We start from the raw sequence: 21,933 nt of genomic DNA, 5'->3' as shown, positions 1-21,933 counted from the left end.
TACTGCAATTTTTAAAATTCATGTATTATAAAATTAAATATAGCACCTTGACGAATGATGTTTCTTCAGTGTCCAATGATAAAAGAGTTGATTATTTTTTTCAGATTAAGCTAAAATGATTTTATAAAGAGCATCTGAAGGTCTTTACTTACTAAAGTATCCTGTTCACAGATGATGCAGAATTTAAAAAAAGAAAAAGTATCCTCCTGGGTAGAAAGCATATAACAAGGAAGACAACTTTTGCTTTGTATTTTGCTTTACAGTTTTATAACAACCCTGGGAAATAGGCCAGAAGCATTGCTGTTTCCATATAGTTAGAAGTCCCTGAGTTTTATGAAAGCTAAATAACTTGTATATGGTCACCATAGAAAAATGGGTATTAACAGGTCATTTTGTATCTGGCCCAGTGCTCTTGTCTTCCCATCACATTAGGCAAACAAGCAAGAAGTAGTCAAGTCTCTGATACATGCATCTCTCTGACTTTATATTTTTTTTTGTTAATGTCCTACCTCTGTAGTATTACTATTTAGAATACTGAATATGAACAAAATCTTGATATCAGCAGAGAAGATGCAAAGAAAGACATTTAAAATGCTCAAAAGTACTGTAAGGGCTGATATGATATTAAATTAAAAAGTGATATTAACTTACATAAATTTATATACTAACGTATGAGTATACATATAAAATATAAGATGTGACATTTAGCCTGAGAAGATGAAATTGACTTCTGTATGATGGAGTGATAGGACCATAAAAAAATGTATTCAAAGTAAATTATTAAAGTGTTTGTCAAACCACACAGAACTAAAAACTGTTGTAATCAGTGAAAAGATAACAAGTTTAGGACTGGCAGTGGATATTCAGTTTACAGAACGGTGTTTTTCTGGGGGAGGTACCGGGAATCAAACTCATGACATCACGCTTGGTAGGCAGGCACTTACGCCACTGAGCTATATACCCCAGCCCCAGTTAATAGGACTGTTAAGGCCAAGAGAAGGTTTTAGCCCAAATTCCCATTAACGCATGCAGACACACAAACACACAGATACATATACACTATCCTAAGCCTTTCACTAAAAGAAATCAACATTTCAAACCCCCACCCGACCCTGTCAGTACCTTGGATGAACACAGAGCCTTCACGCAGAGCTACATCCCCAGCCCTCTTTTTTTCTTCTGAGACCAGATTAAGTTACTAAATTTCCCAGGCTAGCCTTGAACTTGTGGCGCTCCTACATCAGTGTCTTGAGCAGTTGAGATGACATGTGTGTGCTGCCATGCCTGGCACTGTTTCAGTTTTCTTAAAGCTTTGGCATTATTGGTAGCACTAAATGGATGGTTGGACTTGGAGCTTCCAGATTAATACAAGGAAGAAGTTTTATGACCACTTTTTCTGAGAAGCCCAAGAAAATGTGAAACAGGGAAAGAAGGGAATAACTTAATCTTATTTTGATCTTGGCTTCCAAAATGTGAACCATCATTCTTTTTAAAATCTCCTCCTCAGTATGTGTTTCTCCAGCAAGCATGCTTTCCTTTCCTCTGTGAACTGGCTGCCATGAATGTGCCAGTTTTGTCATGAATTCATGTCCTCTGTGTATGATGCTTGCTGCCATCTATAGAGCTTCTACTGTAGGCCTATTGTGACTTACAGTCCTATCAAAATCCACTTTATACACCTTGTGTTTAATCTTCAGAGCACCCCTTTACATTAGCTATTTAACCATGTACAGATGAAGAAATACACTTTAATGTTTGATATTCATAGACACTAAGCGTCAGGCACTGTATCTGGTGCTTTATGTTTATTATCATGTTTAATCTTCATATTCCTCTGTGCTAGGACCATTGTTATCCCCGTACCCCAGGTGAGTAAAACAGCTCTCTGTAGATCCTACTCATCTGGTAGTTCACTTTCCAAGTTAAGACTTAGTAAGCACCCTCAGTTTGAGTCACACGTGGATTCACTCTCCTGATCCTTGCTACTGCCATTTCTCCAGTCAGCTTTCAAATTCATCTTTATTTTCTGCTTTCTATGGAAAATTTTATCATTTTTCTCCTATTTTTAACCTTTATTATGATTTCTGTTCAAGCAAATTTGTAACCAGAATTCCTTTTCCCTGTGCTTTTTTACTCCTTTTGTCATTTTTTGCTGTCTTAGGTGAGTTAGATATCTTCACCCTCTTGTCTGAACCTGTACTGAACTTTCAGGCTACCTGCTTCCCTCACGCTGCAAGATGCTTGCCTCCCCTACCTTGCTGGCGAAGTTCTCCCTTCCCTGTCTCCTGAAGATTTAGCCAGGTGCTCCTCTGTCCGCTTCCCTGAGTACAAGATTCTTTTGCTCAATAGGAACTGACCAGACTGTCCTTGGCCCGTCCCATTCAGATATCCCTAGAGTGTACCTCAGGTCATCATTGTCTGTCCCGTTTGATGCAGTGCTTTGAAGAATCTTTCCTGTTCGTTCTGCCTTTTAAAATCATTGATACAAAAGCTCTTACTTGGCTTGAAGAGTAAATTGGGCATCAAATTTTAGAAGGAAATGTGGGAGAGGCCTTAAGGTGATAATTAGTTTATTCCCTATCATAGAGATTTTTTCAGACTTTTTTTTGCAGTATTAGGGACTGAACCTAGGCAATGTTGAGCTACATTCCTACTCCTTTTTAATTTTAATTTTTTTTTTGTTACTTGGAATCGAACTTAGGACCTTGTGCTTGGCAGGCAGGTGCTGTACTGCTGGGCTATATCCTTGGCCCCTAATTTTAATTTTTTAAAATTTTGAGATAGGGGCTTGCTAAGTTACTCTGATTGGCCTTAAACTTGGAATCTCCTGCCTTAGCCTTCCAAGCAATGTCAGTCTCTTCCTGACAACATGGTGTCCACATTTTTCATACAGATTCTCTTAACAAAAAGACAAAGGGCTCTCATCTACCAGGCATGTTAAAAAAATGCAACAGGGAATAAGGGCTGTGACCTCTTCCTTCGTGGTATTAAATAGAAGGCATTGACTGTCTCCTTAAGAAAGAGTCCTACAGTTTTCCTTTAGGGTGCTTTTAATGTACAACATGCAAGTGTATCAATAGATAACTTATTTTTGTTTAATCAGAGAAGATGGATTTTTAATAATATCACTTAGTATTTTAGTGGAGACTACTACATGTAGAAAATAAAATGTAGTTGAGTTGAACTGCAATTATTTGTTTTATTTATTTTTGTTTTTCTTCCGGAACCGGGAATTGAACTCACGACGTTGCGCTTGCCAGGCAGGCGCTGTGCCACTGAGCTAAATCCCAAGCCCCCAATTATTTGTTTTAAAGATGGAGAGTTTAGAGACTATTAAATGTACATACTTCTTGATGTCTTGAATATACATACTACTGAAGTTACTTGGTGTGTAGTGACCATCAGACGCAGTTTTCTTTTGTTTATGGTAGATTGAATAGGTGTAGATGCTGTTAGAAGAGAAAAGAGTGGCTGGCTTATTTGGTAGAATCCAGCAACAAATTTTTATTTTATGACTTGATTACATATTGTATAAAGTAGGCTCATATTTCTGAGTAGACTAAAACAACACTTTTTACACTTTAATGTGTAAATCACCTTGTAATCTTACTCAAATGTAGTTTTTCTGACTTTGTGGTTCTGCATTTCTTTGAGGTTTGCAGGTGATGGTTTTCTTCTGGTGCATGGACCCCGTAATATGCTTAACTTATTAATTTAAAAACCATGGGATGAATTTTTAATAAAATACTATTGTATTTTGGCCTAACAGGAACTTTGTATATCTTCTAGACCCATATTAAATGGACCAACAACTGTTCATTTTGCCTGAATCCAAAAGGCAGTGATTGGGATAATCTTACCATCAACCCCATCTTACATGTGATGAAATGGGAGACAGTTTCAGGTTCGTCGTTCTGGGGTAGAAAGCAACAGCTAGAGCAGGAATTCCGTTCTTATCTCTTGGCCCCAACCTGCCTCTGTTCTTTAAGATGTCTCAGGCAATCACCAGATTTATGATCATTTCTTGCTGTAATCTTGGTTCTTTATCTTCAATCCAGGAATTTCAATGTTTTCTAAAAATTTTAAATTTTACTAATTTTTTTTGTAGAACTTAGTAGAGTAGATTACTTGAGGATTTTGACTGGTTGAAATACTGAGCTACAAAAACTTTAAAAGAAATCAGCCTTTCAAAAAAAGTAGGCCAACAAGAGGCTTTCAAAGAAGTTGCTTTGATACACAGAGAAATAATGTGTTGAAAGTGTTATTTTAAATATAGTGCTTGGTACATATGTAGATGTTACTTAGCTTACTTAAAACTTTGAATTAGAAGTATTTTATGTTTTATTAAAATTTGTTTTTTAAGCTGGGTGTGGTGGCCCACAACTGTAATCCCAGCCCTTGGGGGCTGGATTACTGCAAGTTCGAGACCAGCCTGGGCTACATAGTGAGACCTTGTCTCAACCAAAAACAAAATAAAAACTGTTTTATATTATCTTTTTAAGAGTTTCTTAAAAATTTAAAACTTCAGTTAGTGAATATTTTTAAGTATTTGAGTATTTTAAGTATTTCATAACATTGAATTATAAACTGTTTTGTCTCCTCAGTATAGAAGTTATGGGCCTGGGATATGGCTCAGCAGCACAAGTGCCTGAGGGCAACTATAAGGTCCTGAGTTAGATTCCTGATACAAAAAAACCCAAACATTTTGTTATAAATTTTGTTATAAAACCAAAACATTTTGTTATAAAAGTTACAAAATATTCTAGCCTTAGAATAAATTCTCTGAATTTAATTATTAATGGTAATGTTTCTTTAATTTGGCTTAACTCTCGCAAGAGAACAGACTTTAGTGGTCTAACCCTTGTCAGTAATAGCAACAATGAAAGAAAACAATAACGACAATGCCAGCATGCACTTCCTCTGTGTCAGGCACTATGCACGTGCTGTCTTCTCACAGCAGCCCTGTTGTCATCCATAAGGCTGGAGAGACCAGGTAACTCCTGGGCCATATGCAGCTTCTGATGCTGGTGGTGATTTAAGAGCCTGTATGTGGAATCTAGAACACTCTTAAGGTGACAAAAGGCCTGGGAGACAATGAGGAGCAGGACTTTGAATGGGAGGAACTTGCATGATTCCTGACATAGGACATACTCACGTGCAGATTGGGGCTGGGAAGAGACTAGCATGTCCCAAGCTGTCCTGCCTTTGTTGCACCCTTGTGTGCTGGGGACTTGCAGATACCTCATGGAATCCCATGTACCAACCATATGGTGCAGTTATTTCCTCAGTGAAAAGAAAAGAAAAGAAAGAGCAGAACCTGTGATTCCTCTGTAGACTCTGCCTGGTTCTGTCCTGCCCTGTGTGGCATCCTCGTTCTTCTGGTGGGTGGCGAGAATTTGCTACCCTTTCACCTACTCTCCTCAGGGTTCCCCAGACCAAGCTTTCTCCTTTTATTTTCTCACTCCACATGCTCTTCCCTGGTGACCCCAGACTCTGCTGTGAAGTGCATGGCCGGGTGTTCTTTGGTGTGCCACTGCCCTGGTGGGTCCTTTCTCTCTGGCCCCAGATCCCACTGACACCTCCACTCAGGTCCCTGGAGATGCTTAATGGTCACATGGTCATTTCCTCCCAGATCCACTCCTCTTGCATTATGCTCTGTCCTGAACCATTCCCCTCTGTACCACCAGTGGAGCCAGAAACTTGAGAGTGACCCTGAACTTTTACTTTGACTTCTCACATTTGTAACTATCACCAAATGTACAGATTTCACCCTTACTACCCTAGTCCAGCATCAGTGCAGTGCAGAGGTGGAACCTCTGAGTCCAGATTCCACCGTCTCTTGAATTACAAAGGTCTCGGAGTCCCGGCTGCCTGTCAGAATCACCAGGGATCTCTGACTGAGATCATATGGTGAGCTCCACCAGCAGAGATGCTGATTCAGTAAACCTGGGCTGGGGCCTTGGAATCTATTTTAACAAGTTCATGATTCTTATGTGGGCAGTCTGGCAACAGACGGGTGCTTGGGAACCACCATCCAGTTTTCCTTACTCTTCACATATTCCTTTCTCCTTCAGTGAAGCTCTCACAGCTTCCGTAATTGATCTTTTAAAAGCCAAACCAATCAGATAGCCTCGCCTCACCTACGTGATGGATCCTTGCCTCCTCTCTCTTGTAGGTCATAAGACCCCTCCCCAAAGAATCCTTGGCTTCTTCTTGCCCTCTTCCTTTGTGTATATCCTCTACTAGGGCTCTGCTTAGTTTCCAAAATAAGCATTTTGATTTCTTGTTTTTGGGCTATTCATTTATTCAGTTCTCTTTCAGTATTCAGATATTCTCATTTGAGTATCTCAGTTGTTCCTTTTTTTTTTTTTTTTTTGTCTTTTTGAGACAGAGTCTCGCTTCAGGCTGGCCTTGAGCTCACTTTCTAGTCCAGGCTGGTCTCAAACTCTCAAGGATCCTCTCCCCAAGCCTCTGAGTGCTGGGATTACAGGCATGCACCACTACGCCCAACTTCTCAGTTGTTCTTGTAAAGGAAGTTTTTGTAAGTTTCTCTAATTCTGCCCTCTGGAAAAAAGGCCCTTCTGCAGTTCTGCTTGGCAGATTTCTTTTCTTTGAGAAAAAGTTACAATGCCTGCTCTTGAAGCATGACTTATCCTCTTTCCTGTTCTACTACTGTCCAAAAGATATTCCTCCAATTTTGTGCTCATCTTGCTTTCTCCCATTAGATACTGTAATGTGCTCTGAGAGGCAAGGGATGAAGTAACCCGTCCAAACTATTATCTCTGAAGAGGTGGAGTTCTCTGAGATCACAGGATGCAAACTGGCGTAGGAGTAAAGCTGTGCTGGTGGAGTTCATTCAAGGATGGACCATTGGCCCATTTATTGTAAAGATATAATATTCACATAGATGACTGACATAGCGAACAGATTGCAAATTTTGACAGACACAGTTGTGCAGCTCTTATGTGGCCTTTTAATACAGATAAAATTCTGTATATATTGAAATATACCAAGTTAGTATTTGTAAGTGTATCAGTGCATCCTTTTTACTATGAGCTTAATGAAATAGTCAAAATATTCCGTGGAAACTATTTCTGAGTGTTAACTTAATGATGTGGAAAGGTTAATTAAGGGAAAAGTCTTAATTTTCATAGTTAAAATAAAGCCATTTACTTCAGACTATTTGGCTTTAGAGTTGCCTTAATTTAAAGCTAGGATAGGGAACCTGTTACTAAAAGAGACAGTTCCTTCTAAATCCTGAAGGAAAAGACCCAGTAGTTAGCAGTTTTCTGATGGTAGGTGAAGCTCATTTCCCTGTAAGTTCTCAGATGTTCTAATTCTGTCCTCTGAAGATAAAGAATAAATCAGACCTCTTGTTATATGAATCCTCTTTGTCTTTTCGAAGCTAGACATCCCACTCCTACCACATGTGGTGGCAGTTGCCAGAGCTCTCAGGACCCTGGACCAGGCCTGCTGCACACTACAGAATTGCTGAGACACAGTCAATTCTTTACTGGAAAAGGGGCCATCTAACACAATGGAGGATATTTGCATCTCAGTAGGAACACTCAAGAAAATATTGCAAATAAATACAGAAGAACACAGCTTAGATAGTAATATTGTGAAGATGATAGGAAACTGCATGCAGATATTTGGGTGGGAGTTGTTCTTCTATGGGTCAGGTGCTAACAGTTCTACTTCCATAATGAGGTAGAGTCTGGAGCACTAGCTGACTTGTGTGAACTAGAAGGACTAATGTGACTAATGTGATGTCTTGGTTACTTTTTTCTCGCTGCTGGGACAAAATACCTGACACCCAAAATGAAGGAAGGAAAGGTTTGTTTCGCTTACAGTTTGTGGAAGTTTCAATCCGTACTTGGCAGATTATAAGGCAGAGTGGCACGTGGCAGAGGGCTGCATCTCAGGGCGGCAGCACACAGCTAAGCCGCAAGCACCCACCAGGGCCGAATGGGGGAGGAATGCCCCAAGCACTCTTTTCCTCTCCCTTACATATGCAAACTATCCACTCCAGGGCGGGTGCAGCTCTCACACCCATATTCAAACTCTAAAAGCCTGCCCCATGTCCGCATGAGGCACTGGGGGGACACACAGCCATAAACCATAACATGTGACAAAGGTACTACAAAAGGACTTGTGGCCTTTTATAAGGCCAAAAATAGAGGTTAAGCTGTTGCTGAAGTCATGCTGAACACATGACTTGCAGTTAGCAGAAAAGTGAAGGTGTTGCTTTTCTCCTCTGGAGCACCAGGTGACGTAAAGAGCACATCCTCGTGGAGCACACACGTGCGCCAAGACCTGGGTGAAGTGTTGTTGACTTAGGTTAAAGTTATGCTGGTACGGAGGAGGGTCCATGGAGAGCTGAGGGAAAGGTGGCCTCAGGAGGCCATAAGTATTGATATACGTGCTGCTGTATTTGACAGAAAGGACAGAGAAGGAAGAGCTAACGTGAAGACCATCTGTTCTTAATTTATCCATCCAGTAAACGTGTAGGCACCTTGATAAGCCTGGTAATACAAGAAAACATGGCTTGGCCCCTGCCCTGGGAGGCTGCAGGGTGCAGCAAGGTCACAGTGCGGAGTGGGGCAGGAGCATCTGTGGGTACGCCAGCCACTCAGTGGTTTGCCTGGCCAGGGCACGTACCGTTGGTCCAGTTTTCCACACCTTCAGTCTGTCCTTATTATTTTAAAAAGTCATACTTTGCAGGAGTTTAAAAGAAACCTAAGGGAATCCTGTGGTTTCTTATCTTCTAAAAGGGTGGCCCGTGGATTTGGCTGGGCGTCATGAGTGTGTCCCATATCATGCAGGTTCTCTCCAGAAATGGGCTGCATCCCAGGCCAGTTCCATCTGAACCTGCCTTGTAATTATTCCTTCCAGGTGATTCTTCTTCTCATTACAGCTGGACAGACACTCATCCAGTTTCCCTTTTCCCCTAAGTGTTTAGAGGTCAAGGGAGTGAAGCAAGATTGTGCCCTCAGGCCCTAGCACAGCAGCAGGGCCAGCAGGAGAGCGCAGCTGCTCTGCTTACGGGAGGAAGAGTCTTGCAGCTTCCTGGGATACCTCTGTTGTTCCCCTCCATTTCGTTCTTCACTGTAACTCTTCCGTTGGATGCCCTCAGTGTTTCACATAAGATTTTCAGTTTCTCCCTAAATTTTTCTGCTGAACCAGAGACTGCTATAGTGTGCCACACTGTACATCAAGAAGAATGAACATTTTTATTTACTTGTAATTTGCGGAGAATTTTTGAATTCTAATTTTTTTGTACTTGCTCTTCAGAACTTTCCTTGAATTCAGTAAGACTCCTGTATTTGGTAAGGGTGAGGAATAATCCATGATGTGAGAGATTAAGATCTTCTTGCAATTGAATTTATCGTCTGTCCTGTGGGATAATTTTATTTCCAATAACAAATACTTCTACTCTTTGCATCAGCCTGATGCAAAAAAATAAGGGTTTTGTGGCAGCATTGCTGGAGAAAAAGACGTCACAGCAGCTCCTGTGTGACCTAGAACAGGGCATTTGGCTTTAGGAGTTTGTCTACAGCAGCCAGGACCTAAGTAGTGAAGGGCCTGTATTTGTGCAGGCCTTGGGCATGGAAAGATAGGGTCATAGAAGGACAAATAACATATTTGTAGGAGGACAAAATGTTATTTAAAAAGTGAATGATCACTGAGGAAGCAGTAATGGACAAAAGTCAGCATCACCATCTTTTAAGTCACTTCCTTCTTCTGAGAGGTTTATTATTCTCTTTCAAATATTTTCTTTTATTTTTGATGCTGAAATATGCTTGAGAGTTACAACCATAATCTCCATGAATAACAGACCTTTATAAATTATGAAATAAAATGTTTTTGTTTTGTTTTTCTTGCTCCTATACTTTTTTTTTCTTTTTTTCAAGTCACTGTCTCATCTTTCTAACAATTCTGATTTCATTGAAACCATAGTAATTATGTCACTTCTTGGTTTTGGAGATAATTTGATTAAACATTGTATTTTGCATATTGTATCTTATTTTCTGTTGATAGTATATAGAAACAAATTAATATATTTTAATTAATATAGTTCAGTACTAAGTTATTTAATCCAGAACCATTTATGTATGTAATCGATGTGAATGAGATAGTTTAAATAGGATGTTATTATAATTTATCTTAAATTCATTTAGGCTGGCTTCTAGGTATAGTCTAAAAGATGTATTTTCCTTTCTTTTTAAAGGTACATTATTTTTCTCAAAATAGAACATAAAATGTTTTACATTGCTAAGAATAAAATATATATTAGATTCACAAAGTAAATACTGTTTAGCTTTTAGAAATATAAAAATTGATACTAATTTTTTATGTATTAAACATTGAATTTTGTTAATCCCATCTTTTATTATGCTTGTTTTGGAAATGTTTTACTTGTGGCAAGAAATTATTATAAAATTGTTTTAGGATTGCGTATATGAGTATTGTGGACAATGAGTTCATTTTATATGAAATATGTGTTGTTATATATATTTGCACATGTGTAAGTTATATGATTTACAGCTTTAGGGAAAAAACACAAATAGGTTATACACTGATAGTAGAGTAGTGCTTCAATGGAAAAGCAAAATGTAAGTCTTGACTATAATTACCAGTCAGCTAAGTCATAGAGCACTAGCTTTAACTTAATTGCTCAACTGTAACTGTACTCATTCCTCTGAAAGCTGCCATTGCTTCACATCTGCAGTCTAATTCTTCTTTTTATATTTAATGGTACTGGGGAATGAACCTAGGGCCTTTGCATGAGCTACACCCCCACCCCTGCCTTTTCTTGAGACAGGCTCTCACTAAGTTTCCCATGCTGAGCTTGAACTTGCAGCCTTCCTGCCTCTGCCTTCCAGAGTGCTGGGATTACGGGCATGCACCATCACATCCAGTTTGCCACCCAATTCTTACTTGCTTTAGGGTTGGACATAGCATCTTCCAAAGAGCACTGATAATCTTGATGTCCTCAGTATGGAAGATGTGTTTCCCTAAAATACTTACTTTTGGTCTGTGATACTTTTCATTAACTTTTCATGTTAAACTTACAGTGAAATTTTTCATCTTTGTTTTTTAGATTCTCTATACAATGTAATGTGTATCATAAGTAGTCAAATGAATTTGAAGAGCTACTTGCAGAAATCAGTCCCATTTCTTTGGTTTTTATATGATGTATCATTGTTGGACCTCATGAGACAGTGACCTGTATTTGGCCAAATAAGGAAATTAAAAGTTAAATGTTTTAATTTAAAACATCTTAATTCTTAAAAAGTGTATTCTGTAGGGTGTGTACTGCATAGTGAATCTTGTGTATTTGTTCTCTTGGTAGATAAGCGCGTGGAGAACTGGCCTCTCATGCAGTCGCCGTGGCCAACCCTCAGCATAAGCACCCTTTACCTCCTATTTGTGTGGCTGGGCCCCAAGTGGATGAAGGACCGGGAGCCGTTTCAAATGCGCTTTGTGCTTATCGTCTATAATTTTGGGATGGTTTTACTTAACCTTTTTATCTTCAGAGAGGTAGGTTTGCTAAGGTCACTCTGTAAGAATCCTCCAGGGTTAATGCACATTAAAAAATGAGAGACTATTAAAACATCACTGTTGAGTCTTGTACCCTGAGGTAACTATTATTTACTCTAAAAGTAAATTTTTGTAATTACAAAATTACAAAATTTTACAAAGTTATAATTTTAGAAAATTATTTTGTAAATGACATTTGCAGTTTTTGGATTGCACTAGTAGTAAACTGAAAGTATAGGCTAGTTTAAAATAGAACTTTGAATCAAAGAATGGTTTCTATGATTACTCTTACCAGCTGTTCTGACATGACATTGGAAATGAGCTTTTCTTAGCTTCATTTTTCTCATCTGTAAAACAAGGAAAATACCTGTCATCCAAAGTTAGTATCAGAGTTAAGTGAGATAATTTTTTCATGGTGTTCAGTACATATTAAATACTCAATAAACAGTAACATTTATTGATTGATTGATTGACTGAGACAGGGTCTTGCTATGTATTTCAGGCTGGCATTGAACTCACTATCTAGTTCAGGCTGGACTTGAACTCCCAGTGGTCCCCCTGCCTTAACCTCCCCATGCTGAGATTACAGGCATGTGCCACCAGACCTGGCTTGCAATTATTTATTTAAAATGTTTATTCATCAGTTTTAGTCACTGATCAAAATATGTAGATGTAAATACCAGTTTCAAGTGAAAGCCTATTATGTAATTTTATTGTAATTTGGGTTGAAACTAAAATGAGTTAACTGTTATACAACTCAGACAACTGTTGCTACTAACCATTGTATACTTTTCTGGACACCAAGAAATTCTCCATGACAGTTCAAAAAAAATCCTGGAGGCTAGATCGACACAGCCAGTTTTAAAACTGCAAGAGTAGAAGGAATTTGTTTTCTAAGAGATTTATTCATATTCTGTATGATCCGAGAACTAACTAGTGATGCTAGGAAAACTTAACAGTAACTCTTCTTTAAAAAAAATCTTTTGTCTTTCGACAGCTTAGTTTATAGAATCTTGACTTCACAAAACCTTCTTTAGATAACTTAATCTGTTAGATGTGTACCACATTGCCTCAAGACTAGAAACCAGTTAAATAGGACAGCTCTTGGACCCTAAACATGGCTATATAAATTTCTCTTAACATTATGAAATAGAGTTAATGTCTCAATCTAAGGCTTATGTTTGATTTTTAATTTAGACTGTAATTATAAAAGAAGTGATATACAATAACTGTTAGAAATCCCAGTGCCTTAAGTAGTTAATGAATTTGGAATTTTTTCAGAAAATACTGCTTTTAAAATAATTTGAAAGGATACATGTTAAATTTAGTGTTTTTAATGTTGTATCTACTGAAACTTTATCCAAGTATTATTCCTTTTTTCCAGTTATTCATGGGATCATATAATGCAGGATATAGCTATATTTGCCAGACTGTGGATTATTCTAATAATGTTAATGAGGTCAGGGTAAGTACATTAACAAACATTGTTAATTGGTCCAATGTGTTCTGGTGGTATAAGAGTGCATATATATTGGATTACTGGAAAGTAGTACTTTTAAAAAGTTCAATGTTTTATATAAAAATATTATTTTATATTTTTGGTCAAGAATAGAAATTTATAAAGAGTCTGATTCATTTAAGAAAAATCTGAGGAAAAGCAAATATTTTATGCACTGTATAAGATTTAAGGTATTAAGCATGCAGAATTTGTAATGCATAAACGTCTTCATTAAATTAGTAGAAAAATAAACCACTAGAAGTATGATGTAATATTTTATTTTCCAATCACAGTGGTAAAAGCTTTTAAATTAAGTGGCAGAAATAACATATTATCTTACCTTATTAATTAGTGAACTGTTCTTGTACACCGTGGTTCATATGAAAAATTACATGTAACATAAAGCATGCATGTGTTGTATGCTTTATGTTATATGTAAAACATGTAGCAGTAATGTATCTTTCATTGAGAAAAATAGCTTTCTGGCTTGAGTTTAGACAGTACAAATATCACTACTCATCAAGATGCAGACCATATTTCTTTAATGTACTGTTTCTGCCCATATCTTCAGAAATGAAAAGTTATCCCTTTAGTGGTCGTGTGGGATTTATTTATTCACCACATGTATACTGAGCCTGTTTGGTGCAGACACTGCAGGGCCCCGGGGCACAGGTGGGAAGCAGAGGAGGTGGCTGCCTCCATAGAGCAGACGACAGTGGTCAGGAGAACAGAGCTGGTGATGTGACTGAGGGGATTCGAAAGCACTTAATGTAGATTTGCTGGGTAAGGTTTTGCTCTCCACATTCTCCTGCAGTCTCCTCAGTGAGAGCCGACCTCTTGCTTGTTTGGAAAGAGCGGAAGGAGAGATGTCTGACTTGTGTTTTGCTGAGAGTGTACTTGGAAAAGGCAGTGTACTAATATTTCCAGGATAAAGATTCACAATTAGGACTCTGTGAATTACAAAACTACCCCCAACATTTTAAGTAAAAAAAACACCTATTGTGCGAGTTGTTATTCTTGAGGTGAAAGAATCTGAGATTTGCAACAGATTGCACTGGGAGACTTCCTCTCCCTCCCTCTCCTCTCTAATAGTGGATGCAGTAGAATGAATATTGTATCAAAGCAAACATTTTCATATTCATTACTATGTAGCTCAGGAGTGTCAATTTTCTCACTATTCAAAGGGATCCAGTGCAATTTAACACTAAGGAGAATTACTTATTAGAGGGAAATTGTGGCTAGTTTAGAGGCCTACATGGAGGAAAAATAAGACATATATCTCTTGCATCTTAGATAAAATTTACTATGCCAAGATGGTTTTCATTACTTTATTTACTAATTAACTAAACATAATTGTAATGTTAATTAGTGTTGGGTGTTCAAGCCTATTTAAGGGTTTTAAGCCTATTTTCGACCAATTTTGTCACTTTCAACATTGTCCAAAACATTTCAGTAAATGATTCTCAAGAAATTTATAAATACATGACTTTCAAAAAATTTGCTCTTTCTCTTCCACTTTGTCTGTGTTTTAAAATTATAACTGGGGGGGCATTTATTCTGTTTTATGGACTGAATTGTTGCCTAATTGTGAATTCAAATGAAAGCCAAAGGCTGGGGCTCAGTGGCAGAGCATGTGTGTAGCATGCCCGGTGCTCTGTGTTCAGCCCCTGACCCACAAACAAACAGTGATTTTCCTTTTCAAATGCAAAAATAAAAATCTTAGGACATCGACTATGAAGATACAAAATGAGGAAAGGATCTTTCAACTCTACAACACCTAAAGCTGTCTGTGAATGAATCTGTCTAGTCTCCAATGCACACAATTATAAGTAGATTTGTTATGTACTGTATTATTATTTTTACATAGGACATTTAGAATATTTGATATGGAGAAGTTAGGTTTCAATTACTGTTACAGTAAGATTCTTGTAAAATACCTTACACTGTATATACACACACACACACATACACACACACACACAGAGGTCACCTCTTACTGGATCCTTAATCTCAGCATGTAGTGTAATCTTTCTGCACCATCTGGTGTCTTACTTAGAGCCCACAAAAATACTTATGCATGTAAACAGGATTATATTTATGACCTAGGAAGTAATTTTTGCTTTTGTTTGTTCTTTTTATCATTTGAAGGACTTTGCCATCTAATATAAACGGCCATGATTTGATACTTACTTTGTTGTACATGTGGAAGTGAGACACTGAACAAGACCAGTTGTATAAATTTACTGTAAATTCATCAGAGATATTATGTAGGCTGTGCACGAACGCCTGACATGTCTTTACAAAGTAAACATTTTTGTTTCTCTACCAGGTTGAAAGGCATAGCAGTGTGAATATGTTTATATCTCTGTATTCAGCAGTTTGACACTGTGTGACATCCACTAGTTAATTGACTGACTTTTCTCTAGATTATTGGCACTGAAAGACTGCAACTTTCATTCTTCCCCTTTGTACCCTATAGATGTTTAGGACCTACCTAGACACAGATGATTCTATGCCTTGAGTGTTTCGTGTAATGTATTTTAGAGTTGTTAACAGTGAGTAGAAACCCAAATGAGAATGTCATTTTGGCATTTATAATGTGCTTTTCCTTCCTTGTCACAGATAGCTGCTGCTTTGTGGTGGTACTTTGTATCTAAAGGAGTGGAGTATTTGGATACAGTGTTTTTTATCCTGAGGAAGAAAAACAACCAAGTTTCTTTCTTGCATGTGTATCATCACTGCACCATGTTCACACTGTGGTGGATTGGAATTAAGTGGGTTGCGGGAGGACAAGGTGAGCATTTCAGGAGTATATCTCTGTGGGTTATTTACAGTGTGCTGGGCGGGAAGTACCAGGAGCCTGGGAATTTGACTTGGCCTATCTTTAACTAGCTTTTGTGGTTAATCGTCTCCATGTTCACTTCATTTTTTAAAAAATTTGAAGAAAGCAAAGCTTCAGCTTATCCATGACTACTTTAATATCTAAACATTTGCCCCACAGGTGTTTAGACATTAAAGTTGATGAGTATAGCCCAAATCAAAATGTGCAAAGGATGGGGAATAGTTCCAGTAGTTATGTTCCAAAGGATCCCGACATAGCTCCTCAGTCTGAAGATGTCATCTTCAGCCCAAGCCTGGCGCTCAATCCTGAGCTAATACAGACCTTAAGTGATCTTGCTGGTCTTACTTAAATGAAATCGCACATAACCTCCTTAGTGTTAGAGAGGATCTGAACTCACAGTTGCTGAGATTTCCCTTCAGTCTTTTCAGATGCCTGTAGACTAAGAATGACTCAGATAGTTGAGCTGAAAACAAACCCTGCCTCCAGTGAGTTCCCGAGGTGCAAGTCCTCAAAGCACGGTTCACCTTGTACTTTCCATTGTGATAGGGTAATTGGCACATCAGGAGTTTACACTGACGAATGAGTACTGGGGACCCAATTTTTAAAAATATATTTAAACTCGATAGTTTTAAAAAGAAAACTAGTAAATCTGACCTGACCCCTTAAATTACTTTATGGAAAAGTTCATTATTGTTATTATTGTGTCTATATTTTGCCTTAATTAATTAATATTCTGAAAAGAAAGAATGCTATTAATTTAGACTGACTGGAATATCTCTGTAGATTTATAGATACTAAATAGATTATTCTATATGTATAGTGCTGTCATGTTTTAAACTATATAGAAACCTAAGAAATAGTATTTTGTTGATATATACATTGGGATATATAATGAAAATAATGGAACATTTGTAAATTTCCTAAAAACTTTAGATGTCCAGTAATGTTTTTTCCTCCCAAGAGTAGTAGAAATAATAGGTCCTATTTACCCCACCAGAGTGTCTCATTTGAGAACTTACCACTTTGAAAGTCCTTTGCATTTGAGCAACACACATTTTTATTTACTTGGTAAAAGCTCAGATGTAAACTTTTAAAATATCTAGCTTAATTTGAGAGGTGTTTTCCTTAGTACTACTTTGTCTTTTAGTCTTTATCTGTTCTCAGGATTAAATGTTAGAAAATAATATGGATTCACTTTTAAAATCTCAGTGGTTTCTTGTCTAATAACATTTTGTGCATCTTACAATTTCCTCTGGTTTTTCTGAAGCATTTTTTGGAGCCCAGATGAATTCTTTTATCCATGTGATCATGTATTCATACTACGGACTAACTGCATTTGGCCCATGGATTCAGAAGTATCTCTGGTGGAAACGGTACCTGACCATGCTGCAGCTGGTGAGTGAAATGCTTTTGATGTTTCTCCTGATGAAATGCTTGCAGTGTTTGTATTTTATTAATTGTAATGTACTAGGCCATTGTAGACACTTCCCATTTTAAAATTAACCTCCTCTAGCTGTACCATTTGGGGCTCCTCAGTTCTAATATACCTATTCATAGGTTTGCTGAGTACAACCATTTGTTTTTATAGGGTCCTTAAAAGACCAGCCGTACCCGCTAAGAGCAGTGTTCTTTTAAAAAGTACCTGTGAAATGGATGGTTAAAGATCTTGGCTCATCACAAAGCACCTAGATACATGTATAACTAGAAAAATCACATAACGTTTTTTTAACTTAAAATTTTATTATGTGCATCTTGTCCTTCACTCTTTATTTATTCCATTTTTAAAGTTCCTGTTAACAGATCCCCTGCTCAGAATGTAAGTTGAAAAGGAGACACAGAGCCAAAGAAGGGCAGAAAGACTAGAGAATTTATTTTAATTGCCTAAATACTGTCCTTGAAGAGCAGAGCCAGATATTTTCACGTGGGGAAGAGCTCTAGTCTTTAGACCAGACAGCTTTCAGCATCTCTCCATAGCTGGATGTCTTGTACTGGCCTATAATCAAACTCAAAATCCAAAACCAACTGGTAGTTAATCTCCAAGCTTCAGAATTTATCATAATTTGCTTTAATCATAGTGTACACAGTTTTATCAGTAGAATCACATTTGGAAATACTACCCATCTCTGCTGTAAGTTGCTAAACAGATGCCTAGCCAAACAGGAAACACAGCTTTTGTGGAATGCTGGGTGTGAAGAATACATTTGTAACTAAAATGCTACAGGAGGCTCCGTCAGTTTTGTGTAAGCTGCTCATAAAGTTTGTGTAATTCACTTCTCTCAGTAATTAGTAAATAGTCCAAAGAAAATGAAGAAGTGACCGAAATCATAGAATGAACTGCCAGATGTGTTTCGTGGGAGCCTGCCCTGGTTCTTCATGAGCAACACCAGATCCAGTCACACCCTGGCCCACACCCTTTTTTTGGTGGTGCTGTTTCAAGAACCATTGTGAAACCAAAAGTTCTTAAACTTTGGATTTTTGCCATGGGAATTGTAAAAGTTGTTTAATATAAATTTCTGGCTTACCTGGAATAAATTATTTTAATAATATTTAATATAACAATATTGATAATGCTATCCTTAAAAAATAAGTTTTAATTGCCCACTCCAAACAGGATTTTGAATTTGTGTTTCCGAGCCAGAAATTCTCACAACAGCTAGTAATGTAAGTTAATCTTATAAAAAGTTAACCCTTGTTAACACCATAGGATTTATAATTCTTATAGCACAAACCATTTTATTTATACATCAGAATTTAAAATTATTTTAATCATCTCACTTTTAGCTTTTCTCCTTTTAAGAACTTTTAAAATTGAAGGTAATTCTTTTTTTTGCATTTACTTGGAAATATCAATGAAGTTTTATCAGAATATTAAAGAATAGTGTTCATTCAAAGGCAAGTTTGCCAGTCTCCGTCTGTAAGAAATGAAAAATAAGCCATTTTCATAAGTTCCTTTTTGAAGTGTATGTGCCTGCTTGCTGGCAATGTGGTACAAAATAATCCATCTAAAATGAGGAAGGCAAAGCAAAGCTGAAGACCCTGCCATGCCGCTGCTTTCCTTCCATCAGACAACTTTAGTCCACAAATACTCAGAGAGTCCACACTATTTGATGGCCCATGACTCGAGGATCATCAGTGAGCACGACTGCCGTGCTTTCTGGAGTTACGTTCTAAAAGAAAGGTAAACCATGAAGAAGTCAATAGATACAAAAGACAACTTTCAGATAATTTTTATCTCTCTCTCTCTCTCTCACACACACACACACCCCTTGTGGTTAAGGGATTGAAGTCAAGAGGAAGCCCTTGCTGAGCAGGTGGCATTTGAATGAGATGCCACCAGATAACTTTTAAACTTTGTGAACAGCGTGACAGAACTTGGGCCTTTCATAGCTAGGTGTAGAAGACTCTGCTGTTGTCATTGAAGTTGCTCACTGTTCAGATTAAATTTTTTTTCAGGTTCAGTTCCATGTGACCATTGGGCACACAGCACTATCTCTCTACACGGATTGTCCTTTCCCCAAATGGATGCACTGGGCCCTGATTGCCTATGCAATCAGCTTCATCTTCCTCTTCCTCAACTTCTATACACGGACATACAATGAGCCTGAGAAAACAAAAACTGGAAAAGCAGCCATGAATGGTATTTCAGCAAATGGTGTGAACAAGTCAGAAAAACAGCTAGTGGTAGAAAATGGAAAAAACTACAAAAATGGAAAACCAAAAGGAGAGTAAATTGAACTGGGCCTCAACTGTTGGTAACAGTAAGGAAACTCCTATGTCATATAAAATTTCAGGGAAAACAGAAGAAGGAAAGGAGGGTTTGGGGTGGGGAGAAAGGCAAATGTGCTTCATGTACTGGTAACCTTTAGACTGAGTCAAGTGTTAACTACAATACCCAGATGTTTTATTTATGAAGTTTTTATTTTAAACCGTTTTTTAAAATTAACCTTGATGTTGTCCAGACCAAAGCCATCATCATGTGACTTTGGAGACTCCTTCTATTCATGTCCACTTGCTGATTAAGCAGAAGTTTTTATGTATCTTATGTGCACCCGTCCTTCAGTCAGAATTTTAGGTGATCACACATACACGATCTTCATGAATTTTTTGACTAGATTACCAATTACTTTAGCTGATTAAAATCAGTTACCTTACATTTTCTTGTCCAAAGCTGTAAACGGGGTACATTAAACTTTGCACATTTGAATTCATTTGTTGACTGAATGGTCAAATCTCTCCACCTCTAGTCAGAATATATACTTTTGGTTGTAATTAAATTAAAAAATCTGCTCATCTCTGTAGAATCTTAGAGGCTTGATGATGATGGTGTTGGTGAAAATAGGGAAGAATTACAGTACAATTCTGTGTATGACCCAAGGTCACTGAGACTCACGGCACAAATCCCTGGGGGAGACAATTTTTGTGATAAAAAGACAGCCTTTGAATGCTCCTATTTGTAGCAGAAATGCATTACGAAAGTTAAGATGATTGTCTGATTGAAACATGAAACAGCTCATGTCTTCGTTAGTAACATCATCAGATAGTTACATCTGTGTGCTGTTGGAAGAAAGTATGTTGATTTTTATCAGGCTTTCCTTGTTTTGATTTGTGGCTGTTACTGGTTTTTTCATATGTGGAAATATACCTACCTCTTCTGCTGGAAAGAACATTTAAAATGAAATAAATTTGATTAAAAAATCAAGGAATCCGCTAATGTAAATTTTAATTTTCACTTGTGAGTCCACTAATATTTTTTGGCTTTTTTACAGATAGCGTACACCAAACATTTCTGTGAAACTATCCCTCTCTTTCAACATGTTTAATTTGGGGAGTGATATTTCCCTTGTAACTAAGTTGCAGATTTGTATTTATTACCTAGGTATGAAGTATAAGCCCATTTTGGTACAATGTGCTTGACTCCTTGGTGCTAAGGATTGTTAAGTTCAGTGCTTGATGCTACAAGGTGTTAATTGTTAAACACAAAGTGAATAAAAGCATTTTATTCAGAACAGTCAAGTCAGAACAATCAAGTTAAATTTGCTATTTACAAACGTATTTTGTGTAAAAAAAATGAACAACTGGAAATAAACAGGGAAGGAGAACATGTACCATGTTTTATTACATAGATTAATTTCTTAGAGAGATGTGACAGAGGAATCATTATAGAAAGAGAAAATGTGACAAAAATAGCATGACTATTTCCAAGTAAATTCGCACTTTGTCAAAACTGCATGTGTACGATGTGTGCTGTTTGTACAATCTATTTCAGAATATTTTGTAAACTATGAAATATTTATTGTGCATTAAAATTGCATATTTTCCCTGAAAGGCATGCCGTCATGAGAATTACAGAAAATCTGCAGCACATGCAATAGTTTGAGCTGAGAGGTTCTACACTCTTGTTTTTGCTCCTCAGTGTGTAATGACTAGAGATTTGTAAATCTTTGTGAACATTCTGTACTGGTTCCCAAGAGCTATTCATTCCCTGTTACCTGATTTCAGCACAATAAATATACTACTGCTGTGAGAAAATGATGTGTTTGTTTTGCTAATCAGTTCATGTAATTGTCTGCTAAATATTTATTTATATGATCAAGTTGTCAAAATTCTAAATTCTTTTCTGCCACCATTTTCTTATGAAGGAGAGGGCTTAGCTTTGGGCCTCCTTCTGCTGGTCAGTGGAGCAGCAAAGCTGAGAGGCAGGCGCCTGGAGGCGAGCCGCCGTGTGCAGGAGTAGGTAGGGTGCTTGAGCAATAACCGTGGAACCCGATGAAGGACATCACTCATCCGCTCCTCAGCGTGCCAGCAGTTTTAACGGGTGACCTTGGAAAGGGTCTTAATACTGGTATCCGTGTTCAGTCTTTGGCATTCTGAGCAATGATTTTTGAAGACATGGGTAGTTGTGAAAAGGCAAAGTAGCACTGCAAATCATATAGTAGAAGATGGCTTTCCTAATATGTATCACAGAGGGAAGGCACACATGTGAATGGAAAGGCACAGATTATTTTGAATTTGTTTTTAGTAGGATGCAGTGAATCCTGATTTAAATTCA

The 21,933-nt window shown here is 37.6% G+C and overlaps 1 protein-coding gene across 1 annotated transcript; it reads left to right on the top strand.

Moving 5' to 3' along the window:
- The first annotated feature begins 11,360 nt into the window (after window positions 1-11,360).
- On the top strand, window positions 11,361-21,413 carry Elovl4 (ELOVL fatty acid elongase 4). The gene is made up of 5 exons (XM_013505842.1): window positions 11,361-11,544; window positions 12,929-13,009; window positions 15,665-15,836; window positions 17,152-17,279; window positions 19,338-21,413. The coding sequence occupies exons 1-5, from the start codon at window positions 11,383-11,385 to the stop codon at window positions 19,611-19,613; spliced, it is 819 nt and encodes a 272-aa protein (XP_013361296.1). The 5' UTR covers window positions 11,361-11,382; the 3' UTR covers window positions 19,614-21,413.
- Window positions 21,414-21,933: the final 520 nt, after the last annotated feature.

The sequence above is a fragment of the Chinchilla lanigera genome, unplaced genomic scaffold (assembly GCF_000276665.1).
Source record: "Chinchilla lanigera isolate Chin_1 unplaced genomic scaffold, ChiLan1.0 scaffold00101, whole genome shotgun sequence".
Lineage (NCBI taxonomy): Eukaryota > Metazoa > Chordata > Mammalia > Rodentia > Chinchillidae > Chinchilla > Chinchilla lanigera.
This window is presented reverse-complemented; position numbering and strand designations above follow the sequence as displayed.

What these genes read in the sequence shown, in the direction of transcription:
- Elovl4 (XM_013505842.1), top strand. Translation starts at nt 11,383, where the DNA reads ATGCAGTCGCCGTGGCCAACCCTCAGCATAAGCACCCTTTACCTCCTA. An exon ending in ATAATGTTAATGAGGTCAGG is followed by an intron (nt 13,010 to 15,664) that starts GTAAGTACATTA and finishes TCCTTGTCACAG; the next exon opens with ATAGCTGCTGCTTTGTGGTG. An exon ending in GTGGGTTGCGGGAGGACAAG is followed by an intron (nt 15,837 to 17,151) that starts GTGAGCATTTCA and finishes GTTTTTCTGAAG; the next exon opens with CATTTTTTGGAGCCCAGATG.